This window comes from Ammospiza caudacuta, chromosome 1 (assembly GCF_027887145.1).
Source record: "Ammospiza caudacuta isolate bAmmCau1 chromosome 1, bAmmCau1.pri, whole genome shotgun sequence".
Classification (NCBI taxonomy): domain Eukaryota; kingdom Metazoa; phylum Chordata; class Aves; order Passeriformes; family Passerellidae; genus Ammospiza; species Ammospiza caudacuta.
Window position 1 is genome coordinate 64,399,481 of NC_080593.1, and position 14,736 is coordinate 64,414,216.

The 14,736-nt window shown below is 40.9% G+C and overlaps 1 protein-coding gene across 1 annotated transcript in view; it reads right to left on the reverse strand.

The window, feature by feature from the left end:
- The window catches only part of RNF144B (ring finger protein 144B), a 53,126-nt gene that overhangs the window by 21,386 nt on the left and 17,004 nt on the right, over positions 1-14,736 (reverse strand). Inside the window, exons 2-3 of the mRNA XM_058803672.1 lie at positions 14,435-14,624; positions 1,346-1,450 (exon numbers count right to left, since the gene is read on the reverse strand). Coding sequence (XP_058659655.1) covers positions 1,346-1,450; positions 14,435-14,599 — 270 coding nt within the window. The 5' untranslated portion in view covers positions 14,600-14,624. The remainder of the gene's footprint in view (positions 1-1,345; positions 1,451-14,434; positions 14,625-14,736) is intronic.

Genomic DNA, 14,736 nt, shown 5'->3' on the forward strand with positions numbered 1-14,736 from the left:
TGGGCTGTTCAGTCATTCTGCTGTCAGCCCAAAAAACACCCAAGGATTAGGCCAGTGGTCCATTTTTAAATACCCCTGGAGTCTCCTTTACTAAGGGGAAATATATATTTCTTAATTCCTATAGCATTATAACCCTGGTTGAACAGAGCAAAACTCTTCCTGTCATTCAGTAATTTTTCTTTAAAAATACATTTTCAATAAAGGCTAGATGCCTCCAATCTGGTGCAATGGGTGGAAGGACATTGCTACACCCTCTCTGTATCTTTGCAGAAAGAGGAGAAAGGGAAACAGCTGGCTGCTTTTCACAATAGCTGGATTCAGCCAAATAAAAAGGCTCCACCATAACTAACATAGCTGAAAGTCCCATGACCTGATTAAACTAAGCACAACATTTCAAATGTTTCAAATGCTGGGGAATAGATCCAGAATTTTTTCTGGAGAAAAAGTAATTTTTGGTATTGGGAATCACACTGTCACTGATGACATTTGAATAGGATTATATACTTCTGCCATAGTTATGGCATCTGTGTGCACAGAGCTCAAGATAACCCAGAAGACAAACTTCTCTTCTGCAGTTCAAGGATGGAGATCTAATTCTCCTTGATTTTATTTCTCAAATACTGGGAGAATGTACAAAACTTACCAAAAATCCCTTAGCCATGTTATTTTTCCTGGTTTTTTGGTTTGCCTTTTTTTTTTTTTTTTGTCCTATTTGTATTCTCAGGCTCAGCAGAGACATTCCCGCCTCACAAAGCAGGCGAGCAAGCATCCTTGGGTGTATCCCAAGAGACAACTTCCATATCTCTTAAGACTTACCTGGTGTTGTGCAGGTAGCTTTCTCTCAATATAATTATACAGCCCTGCATTATTAGACTGGACTGCAAATTGGTTGTTGCAGCCCAAGATCAACATACACAAGGAAATTCTGGCCTTGCATACCATCAATCTGAGTTCTTGCTCTTAAGAAAGATGTGAGAATTTCAGTGTTTGCAGTCAAATCAAATCTGACTGAAATGACAGTCTAATGGAGGCTCAGCAATTCTGGGATACAGGGTACTCTGGTTAAGTCACCTGCATGGGTAATTCAGAGGCTGTCCAGATGCCAAGGGAACTTCTCCTCCAAGGCATAGAGGGAGGGAAAAAAGAGCAAAACCCTTGGAAAACATCTGCTTGTTTCTATCACCTCTTGTCAGTCAGGCCTCTTGCCAAAAGCTCATTAAAAGTAATTAAAGGGAGGAAAACTTGTATGATTACATTTATTATTATGCAGATAAAGAAATTTGGGGGATATATGTTTTAAAAAAAGAGAGAGAGAGAGAGAAAGAAGTATGAGAAGTATAGATACCTCTGCTTCTTGTAGGGTCCCATGGTTCAAGCATACCATGTCTGGACATGTGATAGGGGAACCACAACCTTCTTGAATTGCCAGCTCCACGTACTGTTTTAAACACTAGAAACAAGCAAAGAAAAGAAAAAAACGTTATAGCCCACATGTTGGTAACAACCAGATGTCAGAGATGCCTTGCAGTTCCCACCTTCACCACCTTAATTGGCTGTCCTGAAGCTCCAGCACACAGCAAACATCAATTATTGTAAGTGTGAATGCTACAAGTCATTACATTGGAAAGAATGCAACAAAGAACAATTAATTATGCATGACTTCATCTGCCAAGCATTGCATTTACCTAAGTCAGCAAGTCAGACCTTTCAGCCCTAACAACTCTTATGCTCTGCTAAACTGGGATTGGAGAACTTGGCAGGGGTGAGTATCTTTTATCCTAATTAAACAGGCTTTGTGCCTTCGTTTTTCCTCCTGTGTTCCTAATTCAGACTCTCATCCAGCAGTCACCATTGTAGGAGAACTCCTTTACAACACTGTTCTCAGCTGCACAAAAGAGGAAAGGGGTTTAGCACCTGCTTGGGAGGTTATAATGTGCCCTAGAAGATGTGCAGCTATCAGTTTTTCCTCCCCCTCAACGCTGCCCCCCCATAGTTCAAATAATATCCACAATTTATTACAATTTATCATCAGCCCCTACTCTATAGACTCCAAAGTCTATTTTCAGCATGGAGGCCACTTTATGAATGTATCCAAATTGTTCCATTACAAAAACAGTAGGCTTCCCCTCCAAGCTCAAAGAGCCCTCTACTCTCCTCACACTTTATTTGGTATGCCAGTTTCAAATATATTCAACTTGTCTTTATAACACATATTCTTCAGTAAAATCATGGCACAAAACTCATGCAATGGACCAAAGAACAGTGCTTGAACTGTTCCTCCAAATTGCCTAGGTAAGTAAGTAAGGTCACTTCTACAGAAAACAAAACAACAAAGTCTCCTCAAAATAATGGCAAAGCATACAATAAATTGCAAGTCACCATTAACAGAAAAACAAAGCATGGACTTCTGACAGATTTTGGTATCAGCTTGCAATGTTTACTGTAAATGAAAATAAACATGTTATGAAAAGTAGAACCGATGTAGTTTTTTCCCCTACAGTTTTATATTTCATGCCCACATTACAAACCTCCTCCCCAGTACTGCTGATTTCTTCATTATTGCCCCATCGATTTTCAAGAAATATGTCAAAGTGAAATAGGGTTTTGAGACCTCTGTCTCTCTGCCAACTTTTGGAAGAGGCACTGAGTTCCAAAGCTAATAGGTGAGTGATGGGGAAATCACAGCCCTTCCGAGTATGGCAGCCTTAGACTCTTCAAAAAACATTGTTTTATTATTTATAGGCATGTAACACTCAAGTCTGCGTTAGTCTGGACTATTTTGAGAAGGCCTTGCATATTGCGCTCTGATTAAAGAAATTTCCTCATTTGTATTTTTTATTGGAAAACTGATTCCCTCTAAGCCACCAGGATAATTAGGACCCTTACAAATGGAAATGAGATTTCCTTATTATTCTGTCTGTCTCTCTACTGAAATCTCCAAATCCACATTTTGTTGAATTCTGATGAGCTATAGAGATACTAGCTTAAGCAAGTAGAATAATCTTAACTTACTGGCATTTTAAATTAACTTACTTTTGATTTGTAAATATTTGAAGTGTACTCTCTTAGAAGAACATTGGGATATAACCTAACTGGTAAGCTTTAAATGTGTATCTCATTAAGAACTAATGTATTCAGATCCAGCATGCACCCCTATAAGAAAGCAGTAGAGCAGGTTGTAAGGAATTGATGGTGCAAGTAGTGTGTGGGAGGCGAGGGAGATACTCACAGGTGAAGAGCAAAAAAGAAATCATGTCAGCTACTGAAGGCAGTATTAGCTCCCTAGAGATTATCAGCCCAGATTTAACCAGCGTTATTCTTTTATTATTCCAACAGCAGTCTCCATGCCCTGTCCCATCTTCGCGCCCACTGCTCCCAAAGGCACCCAGGCACAGTGCTTTTATAAAGTCAGTTTACCCACGGGATCAAAGCACCCCCTGGCACAGCAGCTCCATCACAGAGCAGTGAGCAGCAAACAGAAGCAGGTATGGAAGCACAGTGGTGCCTGGAGTGGGCTCCTGGTGACACTGGAGCTGCCACGGCTGTGCCCACATCCGCCACCATGGGCTGGGCAGTGGCAGCAGGTGACATAGGGAAAGCCCAAAAAAAGCATGCCCAGAGCCCAGGGTGGCTCCCAGTGGTGTTACTGATGCAGATGGAGGCTGTGGGTGACCTTGTCCGGCAGCTCCACATTCATTAAGCACTGAGCATTGCCCACATGCTTCAGCACATATCACAGGAGAAATGGGGCAGCAAGTACTCACTCCCTACACAGATTTTCTCCCTGGTTTGTACCTGTTCACAGCCTCCTCCACAAATAAAGTAAACAGAAAATTCTGCCCTCAGAGCTCTTTCCCCAAGGCCTGCACAGGCTGCAGTGCGTTAAGTGTACTTCTTAAATCCGTGGGCAGAACCTCCTTACATCTCACTTCATCTCCTCATGGGAGACCTGATTATTTTCTGGATCAAGTCTCAGGGCAGCATTTGGTGAAGGGCAAATGTTTCCTTCCCACCAAAGCATTTAGGTTGCCTTAATTCCTCAGCAAGCATGAGAGAGCAACCTTTTACTTTTGCTAAGATCCTGGCTTCTGTCTCCTCTGTGGGGCCGCCTGATATTTAGTAATTTGTTTTGACAGCATAGAACAGTAGATTTGTATTCTGGGGGCAGCTCAGGTCAGGTGGTTACAGAGGGAGGACAAAGCCTGAGAAGTTACTGCAAGCCCAGCAGCAGCCCAGAGGCTTGTTCTTAATTTAGACTCTCAGGACAGGAGCTCGGAGCACTGACGATTACACTTTCGTACAAGGATGGGCATGAAGCTCTTAAGGAGCTTCGATCCACAGTATGGATTTTGCAATCATTTTCCATATGCAGTATCTAAGTCATTATGGGTACCAAGCCAGGAGAACAGAGGTTTCTGAGGATTGCTAATGATCTGGATTCTTCTTCTCTTCTAACCCACTGCTTGATTGTAGGTGAACATAAGTGGCCAACCAACATTCTGTGGTTCTTTTAGAGGTTGCTGTGTTTTCAGCTTGGGGAGATTATGTAATTGGGCTATGCAGTGCCATGGATCTTCAAGCATTTCCCAGAAAATCTCTCTGTTAAATCATTTTTATAGATATGAAATATTTGGTCTTGACTTTCTGTGCTTGGAGAAGGTGCTTTGGGTGCAATACAAGAAAGGCTTAAAGTTGCCGGGAAACTTGAAGGAAGCATTTAATATTTATTGCTGAAGGATTAGGCTTTTTACCAAAGGATGTACATAAATGAAGATGTGAATTTCTTGTTCCCTCTTAGCACCAAAGAAGAAACATTGGAAAATCACTAAAACTTTAAAGTATGCCTTCATCTTGCAGAGAAACTCTTCTCAGAGGGGTTTCACCATTATTTACAGCTCAGCTACTAATTCAGCTGCTTACTTGAGAAGCGGCAACTAAGAGTATCTGAAAAGATGCAAGCCAAAAACGTGATGAAAAGATGCTTTCATGTCTGTATAATGAATCACAACTGACCTTCTCAGCAATGTGTCCTCCCACACTTTAGAGAATACATTATTACAGACATAAAATGGCAAGATTTTTTGGGCATTTTGTCTACAAAAATCATCAGTGTCTCAGGAAAACTGCATACACTACATATGCTACTTAATTGCTCTTCAAAGTGAAGGGAAAATCAAGATGCTCTGCCTTCTGTGATACAAAGAACTTCCTGAAAGGGTCTTAATCTTGACATGCTAGAAATTATGAGATCTCAACACCCTGGGCTACACTCTCCCAGCAATTTCTTGCAGTACAGTGACTTTTGAGCACGGAGAGCAGTCAGTGGCTGGGGTGACCTCAACACAGGATCTGTGACTTATGGTGACATTAATGCCATCCTCTTCCTTTCCATGGCCGGAGCCAGCAAAGTTTCCATGAAAGTTTCACATAGCCAAGGCAGGATGGTTGAGACAACAAACTAAAAATTGACCAAGGTCCTGCTGAACAGGTTAGAATCCTGCTGACCACAGAACACACACTGGAGGTTTGATTCCATTATGTTCACCCCTCAAATAAAAAGCAGACACCAACACAAGTAGTTTTAATTCCCATACCTGCAAGTGTGCTCTAATCAGTTAACTCAGATTTTGCCCCACTGAGCAACTATATCATCTACATTATCTGTGGTCTGGGAAACATAATAAAATCCTGAGGCATTCAAGCAAGAGAGATCAATTCAAATGTGATAATATAATTCCACTAGTAAAACTCAGTACACCTAACAGAATGTTTTGTTGCTGATCTAGCTTTGTGAAGCACGTTTTGCTCACACAGGACTACTGACAACTTCAGTCAAAAGAGGACTACAACTATTTTTTTCTCTGCCTGAAATTCATAATATGTAATGACTTTTTTTTTCAATAATTTGCTGTCTAAGCATTTTGGGGCAAGATTTTTTCCTCTTATGCTAGTTTTGTCTTTCAGGCCATTGCCTTCCTCTGTTGATTAAAATAACATCAATATCCAGTTACCTATGTCACAAAATGCTACCCATGAGGTTTTTTTGGTGGAGTTTTGTTGGGTTTTTTTGGGGTTTTTTTGGGGGTTTTTGTTTTGGTTTTTTTTGTACCTTGCAAAACTTGTAGGAAACATTATTATTTAGGCAAATTCTTACAAGTTCCCCAAGTAAATATTCCCCTCCTGGAGCTAAGGGGCTGTTGAAAGAGTACATTGAAATGCAATGGAGTCATCTTTAATAATACACTGAAAAGCCTAATCAAGGAATGCATGAACCAGTAATGTAAAAGATTCCTTCTTCAATAATAAACAGAAGTGCTTTCTGTGGTCAGCTTTGAGTCTAAGAATGAAAATTCTGTTCAGGCTATTAATGGATTTTTATTTCAACACTTCTGCATGCTGCTCTAACTTCAACTTTTTTTTTTCCCCAAAAGTATATTGTACAGAAGCTATTTTTAACGTACTTACCAAGAAAAAGACATCTGTTTGGTTATGTATTTACTCTGCAAAGGGATCATAACAGTTCTGCATTTTGACATAAAAATGAGTTCAAAGTGTAACTTTAGCGTTAGATTGCTAGGTAATGATGTGACAAAGGCACTATATCCCTTTCACTGTGAAATCTGAGGTTTCTATTCAAATCCACTTTCAGATAATTTATGTATCAAAAACAAAAGATGGATCTCAATCATTCCTACATACTGCTTTTCAAGTATCTGGACATGTTTCATCACCTTGCCCCTCTCCAACCTGCCTCAGATCCCAAAATACAGCCTCATTATTTTGGATACAAAAGCATAAAAGAAACCCCTTGTGTAATATGACAAAACTGAACAGGTATCTTTATTAAGAAACATGGAGGAAGGGCTAGAAACAAAAAAGAAACAGAAAACACTGGCTTATTTTCCTGTCAAATGCCACCAATACTGCTGCCAGCCCCTGTGCAGCAGCTGGTACAGGACAAGTAAGGGTATTTGTCTTTAATTCAATTATGCAAAGGTAAAGAACAGACCTACAGTATTTCCCAGACAGTACGAAGCCATTATCTACATTAAATGTGAAAATTCAAAAAATGATTGAAGGCATATTGCCAAAACAAGGTCTTTCCTCCTAACATTTAACTTGAAGATAATTTCCATTCCAAAAAAAAAAGAAGAAAAACCCAGGTCTCCCTCTTAAAATCTACAGGAATTATTTACAATGTGAAATCTGTCTTCCAAAGATCTTCTCAAAACTCTGTTTGTTTGGGGTTCAGGTTTTGTTTAGCCTAGGCTTTTTTACAAACTCCAAGTTTGAGGGCAGAGGGCAGAAACACTGTATATGGAGAGAATACTTCACTTTTCAGCTGACATTCCAGAGTGTCTCATGATTCAGAGCAGATGAACAGATAGGCATTCAGTTTTTATTTTAGTTCTGGGCCATGGTTATGTACTTTTTATTCAGTGAGACATAACATTCATTTTTTTCTTATACTTTAGAAATGTTACCTGTTCTTTAGCGTGTACACAATCTACTATTATGAATTTTGGTGAGACAGTTCACATCAGAACTCTAAATTTAACTACCTTGATCTACCCAGCATCTAATCAAACATGTACCAAGATAAATGTACTCCCCTAGACAGTACTCATAGTGTTTATGGCAGACCTATGTAATGTTTAATAATATGTTCATCATTGCTGTGACATCTGCACTTCCACATATTCCATCACCAAAATGGATCAGTCACTTTCAATGTGTGGTACTCAAACTCCTCAAGTCTCTCTAAGAAAGTCTTAAAACTAGATGAAACAAGTTTATTGGCAATTAGCTTGGAGGCATTTGCACTTCACTTGGAAAAAAAAGTGAGGCTCTTCCAATTAAAGTTTTTAGACAAAAATAGAAATCTCTTCATTTGCTACAGATAAACTTATGATAGGCACAGTTTAAAGCAAGGAGCAAAATTCCAATGAAATATAGCCCAATCTCTATTTTAACTGCTAAGAACCAGATACAGTGATAAATGAACAGACAGAAGATCAGGCCACATAAGAGTCTTATCAATAAAGATGCTTGAAAGGAAGTGAAAAAATGCCCCTGTAGCTTCAAAGAACATATACTCAGTTCATGGCTCAGAAGGAAGGAAGGAATAACATCACTAACAAGAATTTAATTTTGTAATGACCAAGTGAAAACACCAAGCAAACAAGACAGTGGACCAGAACATAATTGCCTCCTCTTGGTCCACAAGCCTAATTTTTATGGGATCCTTCAAATGTACCTGAGAAATATGTTGTCATCAGCTTTGTTTCAAAATATCTACCAGTGATGCTGAATTCTGCTCAGAAACACAGTATGAAACCATGAGGTCCAAGACATCCTAGCAGCCTTTCATAAAAAGCAGGCAAGGTTCCTGGTAATTGCTGCCATGAAGAGGTACCACCAAACAGAAAAGGCCCAGAGAAACTCATACTTCACCAAATTAAACCAGCTGCAAATATAATTTCTCTTGCCAAAAATCCGTGTCAGGCCAAACCTGGCCTTACAACAGCTACAAAACAGACACGAGCATGAGGCTTATGTCACAGTCTGGCTCAGTTACTGTGGCACTTCAAGGCACTGACAACCTACTTCATACAGATTTCTTCATTGGTTAAATGGAGATAACACCAACTGCATCGATGCAATGCTGTCATTAAAATGTTAGTTCCCTCTTCCTCCCATCCTCCCTTGGCCACCATCCAGAGGCTGCCACCTCTACTGACTTCGGAAACATGCAGTCCCTCTTCCGGAATTGTGGTATCCCTCAAAAGTCAATGGGTACATCTATACTGTTTTGATAACCCAACTCTGCCTTTGGTGTTACTCTGCACAGAAACACATTCAAGAAGTTCTTAAACCATCAAAATTACTACAGAACTGCTCTGTGTTCAGTACCAAATTACCAGGTGTAGGAATTCTCTTTTTTAAAACTTGAAAAAAAATTATTCTGAAAATTTCAAATGTTGAGCAGGGAAAAAAAGAATCCCAAATGTCAACACTTCCAAATGGAAAACAACCTGAGATGAGCTCTATATAAAGTAAGTGGGGCATTGCAGCACAAGGTATATTTAGGAAGAGGAGAAGGTCGTGAGTGTTCTGGTGCAGTTGTGAGAAGGTGTCTTATAGGATGGGGAGAAAAAAGAGAACAAACCCATTCTTGAAAATGAGGACAAACAAACAGAAGTGATACTAAAACCCAGTGTTGGCTAGATGATGGCAAATCCAAATATCCCTTACATAAGTTTTACTAAGTATTATTTCAGTGGGTTATTGATACACAGCTGTTTCACTGAGTAGGTATCCCATTCTTTTTTGCGTCCTCCTTGTCCTTGATCTGCTTGATCTCCTCTGCTCTCTGATTCTTCTGCTCATGTTTTTTACAAAGACCCCTCATATTGGTTTTTCCATTTTCCCAGTGCCCCCCTCCACAAACAATCTGAAACTTCACGGCACTAAGGGCCAAATGTCACTGTTCAGCCACCCAAAGGAGGCAGGACAATTCACAGCTGCTCCTGAAAACATTAGGGAAAGCAGAGGAGCCTTAGAGTCTGCTGTTGATGAAGTACCAACAGGGAGACTCCTATTTCTCTAACAGTTTCTTCTTCTCCTCTAGTAAAAGCAGCCATCAGCAGCCTCTTTCTGAGGCTGAAGCCCCCCCAGGGCCCAGGCAGGTGACTGTCCATGGCACCACACCATCCATGGCAGCAAAGGAGCCTTCTGAGCCCATGCCTAGCCCTAGCCTTGCTGTCACACACCGCTGCAGCAGAAAATCTTGTTCTCCAACTGCCTTTGGAACACTGCCTACTTGTAGAAGCACAAGAAAGCACAGAAGCTACTTTGGCTAGCATGCTGGCTCCTGCTTCTTCTAAGGTTGCATTGAAGTTTAATCTCATTTGGACTGCATTGTGTGCACCAAAATAACAAACAGGTAGATCATCATGGTATTTGTTTTGCGCATTTTGTAACCCAGTTGCCTCACACACTTCTCAGAAGTACAAGACTCAACAAAGAATTTGCTTGGGAAAAAGAAAGGGTGAATCATGCTAGTTCTGCATAAACCTGTGCCAACAACACAGAATAACATACATGAAAGCATTTTCTGTTTTCAGTTTGTTACACATTGTCTTCAACATCTCACACCCTGTGCCAGTAAATAACACAAGACAGATGGACATGAGCTGCTGCTTGACATAAATAGCAGCAATCCCATTTATTGCTCACCTGGCTCTCACTGAGGCCCTGAAATGCTTAAGAGGAGGCAAAGAAAAGAGGAAAGACAAAACCAGAAAGAATTGGTGTGCAGGGTAAAGCCAACACTGGTAATTTTTACTGACCCCTAAGACCATGTTTCTGCAACAGCAGTGCACTGGTTCCTCCTGTCACCGCTGCCACCAGGGCAATCTTACCCCACCTGCTAAAACCTCACCTCCACGACTGCTTACAGGCTACAGACTCACATGGAGTCTTTCATAGGGCCCTTGGTATTTCCAGTGTTCCTGCTAGTCCTGCACTCCTCTCTAGCACTTCCAAAGGGTAGAGTGTGCTGTGCCAGACACCAGGGCAGTTCTAGCCCAGGGGATGCAAGGAGCACACCACTCACTGTCTCTCCCTGCTGCCTTCCCAGTTTCAGCCATGTTTTGAAAAGGCAGGAGTCTCCTAGATACACACTTTCCAGACTGTCTAATGAGCACCAAAGCCCAGGCAACACCCAGTGTGCTGTGCAAAGGCAGGGTGGGGAGGGTGGCCCACCCATTCCTGGCACTGCCTCACCAGAGCACTCCAGAGCCTTACCTGAGTGAGGCACTGTGAGAGCTCTCTGGGCAAAGAAGGAAGGAAAAGAGCAAACATTCAGGGACTTTTATCAGAACTAAGTATAATATTCAAAGTATTATTCTGTAAGTGGATCAATCAAGAAGTAATTAGTTAGTCTGCTTTGGACCCAGATGCACTAAAGTGCAATAAAATACTGTATTTTTTAACACTGTAATGGTGTGGACAGACACAGTGTATAGTTATTTCACATACATATGTGAGCACCATGACCACCATGGGGGCAAAAACCTGAGCAGCTGCACATCCAAGGAAGAGAAAATTGTAACAAAAGGTAAATGTAAGGGCCTGCTGATAAGAAGGACATCCCCACCAAATATACAAGGATGAGTGGGAAGACAAGGTACAAGATGAGCAGTATCAGGAACAGATGAGACCCCCCTCCCCTTTTGGGAAAGGGATAAGTAAAGGTGACAAAGGGACCATAAAATCATGGAGCTTGACCAGTACAGATGTTGCTGAATATCCATATGTGAAAGTGTGCACCACAGCATGGCACCCTGCAAATATTTTATAGACACGTGAAATGAACTGAATAATGTAAAGTTCAGTCCTCTAAAACTTTCACAGATAAAATCTATCTCACATCTCTTCCCAGCCCTCTTCAGAGATCAGCCTTTCATTAAAAACTCATGTAAATCCAAACACAATGAAACCAAGTCATTAGGTACACTACAGCCATTTTCAAATTCTTGGGATGTGTGTGTGCTTTATCTCACACTGCAGTGGAATCTTATGCCAAGTGCAACACATGTTGAAAAATACAAGGCTCATGCCTCTTGAGACCTGACTGAGCTACCAAGTAAGATGGCAAGTATGCTCTGCAAGCCATCTGCTTTTTCTGCTGAGAGAGAGAGAGTAAAAATGCTTACAGTTATTTGAAAAACTCCTGCCCTACTAGCAACATTCCACCAAAATGTAAACATACACATGCTAAAGCACAGTTCACTTACTTTGGCTAGAACACAGCTTTTATGGGGTATTTTGTTTACAGCAAGTTTCTAAGAATAAAAAAAATAGCTGTACACAATTCTAAGTTGTCTGAATGCCTTGGTTTTACAGTCTACAAATGAAAAGGAAATATAACCTCACCCTCACAGATATCTAAATAGTAACAATTTCCAATTATTTCCACAGACACAAATACTATGAAAAATAATTATCGTTGCAGCATCACCATTACAGTTAGGAAGGAAAAAAAAACAAAACAAAAAACAAAAAAAAAAAAAAACAAAAACAAAAAACAGAAGACTTCACATGTAACAGAACAAAAAATTAACAAAAACAATGGTTTCAACTTATTGGACTATTGGACCAGAACCTATTATTTCCATGTCAAGCCCTTTTCTATTTCAAGTTTAATACTGCTCCTGGATATATAAAATTACCCTTAGTGACAGAAGAATAAGCTATACAAGCTGAGAGCATTGCTAGCTGAAAAACTGCAAAACTGATTGGTGCTCAATCCCAGAGCTCACAGTGGATATTCTTACCCCAAAATCTTTCTTCAGTGTAATGTGAAGGTATCTAGATGTCCTGGCATGGGTGAGGGGAAATTTAGGGCATGGCACACCAGCAGAGCTGCTGCAGGCTGTGCCCCAAGCAATCTCCCATGCAAGTCCTGACACTCCATGTCAAGCTGCTCCTGACACTGTTTTTTGGAGGCTGCCCAAAAATGCAACTCATATGGCCTCCCAGAAACTGCTCTGGCTTCAAGACAGAGAGCCATATAGCCAGATTAAAAGTTTCCAGAGCCCTCACTGTTACAGGATGCAAGATCTACATGTCTGGGCATGCATCAGCCCAGACACATCCATCGGGAGGACACTGGGACACAGGCAACAGTCAGACAAACGCTGGACTTGGGAGCACGAACACAATTGAGACATATTATGCTCATTGAAACAAATAGAGCGTGTCTAAAGGCTTCTCCCAGCTGCATTCAGGCTCACCTATGGCTGGCTCTTGGTTCAAAGTCAGCAAAGTTTGCACAGATGCCAAGTAACTGTGACTGCACCTTCCGTGACACTGTCACAGCACTGGAGCACCAAGCTCACAGGAGACTCTTCCTGGTGCTGGGCAGGGAAGGAGTGTATGGATGTGATGGCAGCTGTGGCACTGACAGGGGGCTTGCAGGCACAACAACACTCCCAGCCATCCCTGACCTCTCCCTTTGGCCAGTGCCCTGCTGGAGGGCAGAGTCCAGCTCTGCCTTGCACAGTCCTCAGCAGCCCATGCTTCCCTGAGGGTTACTCTACCCAGCTAGCACTGAGGTTCTTGTACCATTAATACTAAATCAGAGACACTGAGTTCTTGGCATAGGAGTGGGACCACTGTAAAAGCATCAACTTCTCCAGTTTTCTGGGTTTTTTTTTTTATTTAAAGCAGTATTTTCATATCTACCTTTTAGGTTACATGAACTTCAAAGTTTTGTTACAAACTAAAACACAGAAATCTTTGGTGCAAGTCAGTATGGAAAACAAACTTCATGAAGTTCAGGTTGAAATGCATATCAACCAATCTTATCTTCGTTTCTTGAAATACACAGCTAGATTCTCATCCTGTTTAAGCTACCCTGAATTCAGCATAAGTCAAGATATTCTCACCCTAGCTGGCATCACAAATATCCAATTTCTTCATGAATTCGAACAAGCAAGGGTAAAATTAAACATACTTGCTTGATGTTTATCCACAAATTTTTAAAAATAAAATCAAGTACATTTATTCTAGAGTTTAAAATAAAACCAAACCCACACCCACCCCACCCCCCCCCCCACAAAAAAAAAAAAAAAAACCAAAACAAGCAAACAAACAAAAAACAAAAAGCAGCACACCAACATCCTCTAGTAACTTCTGACCTGTTTTCAGGTCAGGTACTTTAGTAACCATTAGTGAGGTACATCAAAGTCACTACCACCAGAGAAACAAGGTCCATTTTTCCCATGCTGACAAAGAGACTGGAAGAGTACTACTATCTGTAGGGCTTTTATCAGCTCATTCAACTTCTCCCTCTATCACTTCCACGAGCTTTATTTGATCTGAATTTGCAGGCCAAAAAGTCTTTACTGACTACTATAGGCAATGCATGACCTGAGCAACATCTCTGCAGCACAGAGGCAAAGGTTCAAAAGGCCACTTTTGTTTAGGTTTTCTGATTGCCCTTAAAAGTTACATAGAAGACTTTAAAGGTCCGTGAGAACTCAGAAAAGGATAGCAGGGAAACAAAAACTCACAGGTATCCTATGATATTTCAAGGTTTTGCTACAGAAAAAAGTAAATACTGAGATTGCATGCAAACTGTGTATGTTCTCCAACACTCAAACTGCATCTTATTTCCTTTTATTTATACTTTTTACTAGTGCTTGTGATGGGAACATATACTAGTTACAAATCATCAAAAGTAAAATGACAAGAGAAATCTTTTAAATAACGCAAGACAGGCTAACACCAAATGCTCTTTAGAAAAGCATCCTGTGTCAGCACGGGTGTAGCACATGCTTGTAACAAGACAAGCAATCCCATCTCACAGCTCTGTCCATCTTCCATTACCCTGCTTCTGTAATGTAAAGGCACTGACAGATCTTACCGCTGTACAAAAGACACAGTTGCATTCCTGAAGAGTGGTCATCTTATCCCGGGAATATTCACAGAGACATAGCTTGCACGTGAGGAGAGGCTCCAGAGCTAACTCTCCAGCTTCTGACTCATCAGCTGTCATGGTGTCAGGACAAGCCTTCTCAGCAGAGTCCATGCAGTCATTAATGGTGCAACTCAGCCTGAAAAGAGAAATTGGCAGCTGAAACTTTGTACAAGCCATGCAGTCACTTCCGTTGCTTTGAAAATTTACATCTCAGATCCATAAAAGTACCTGCACACCCAAATGAACTA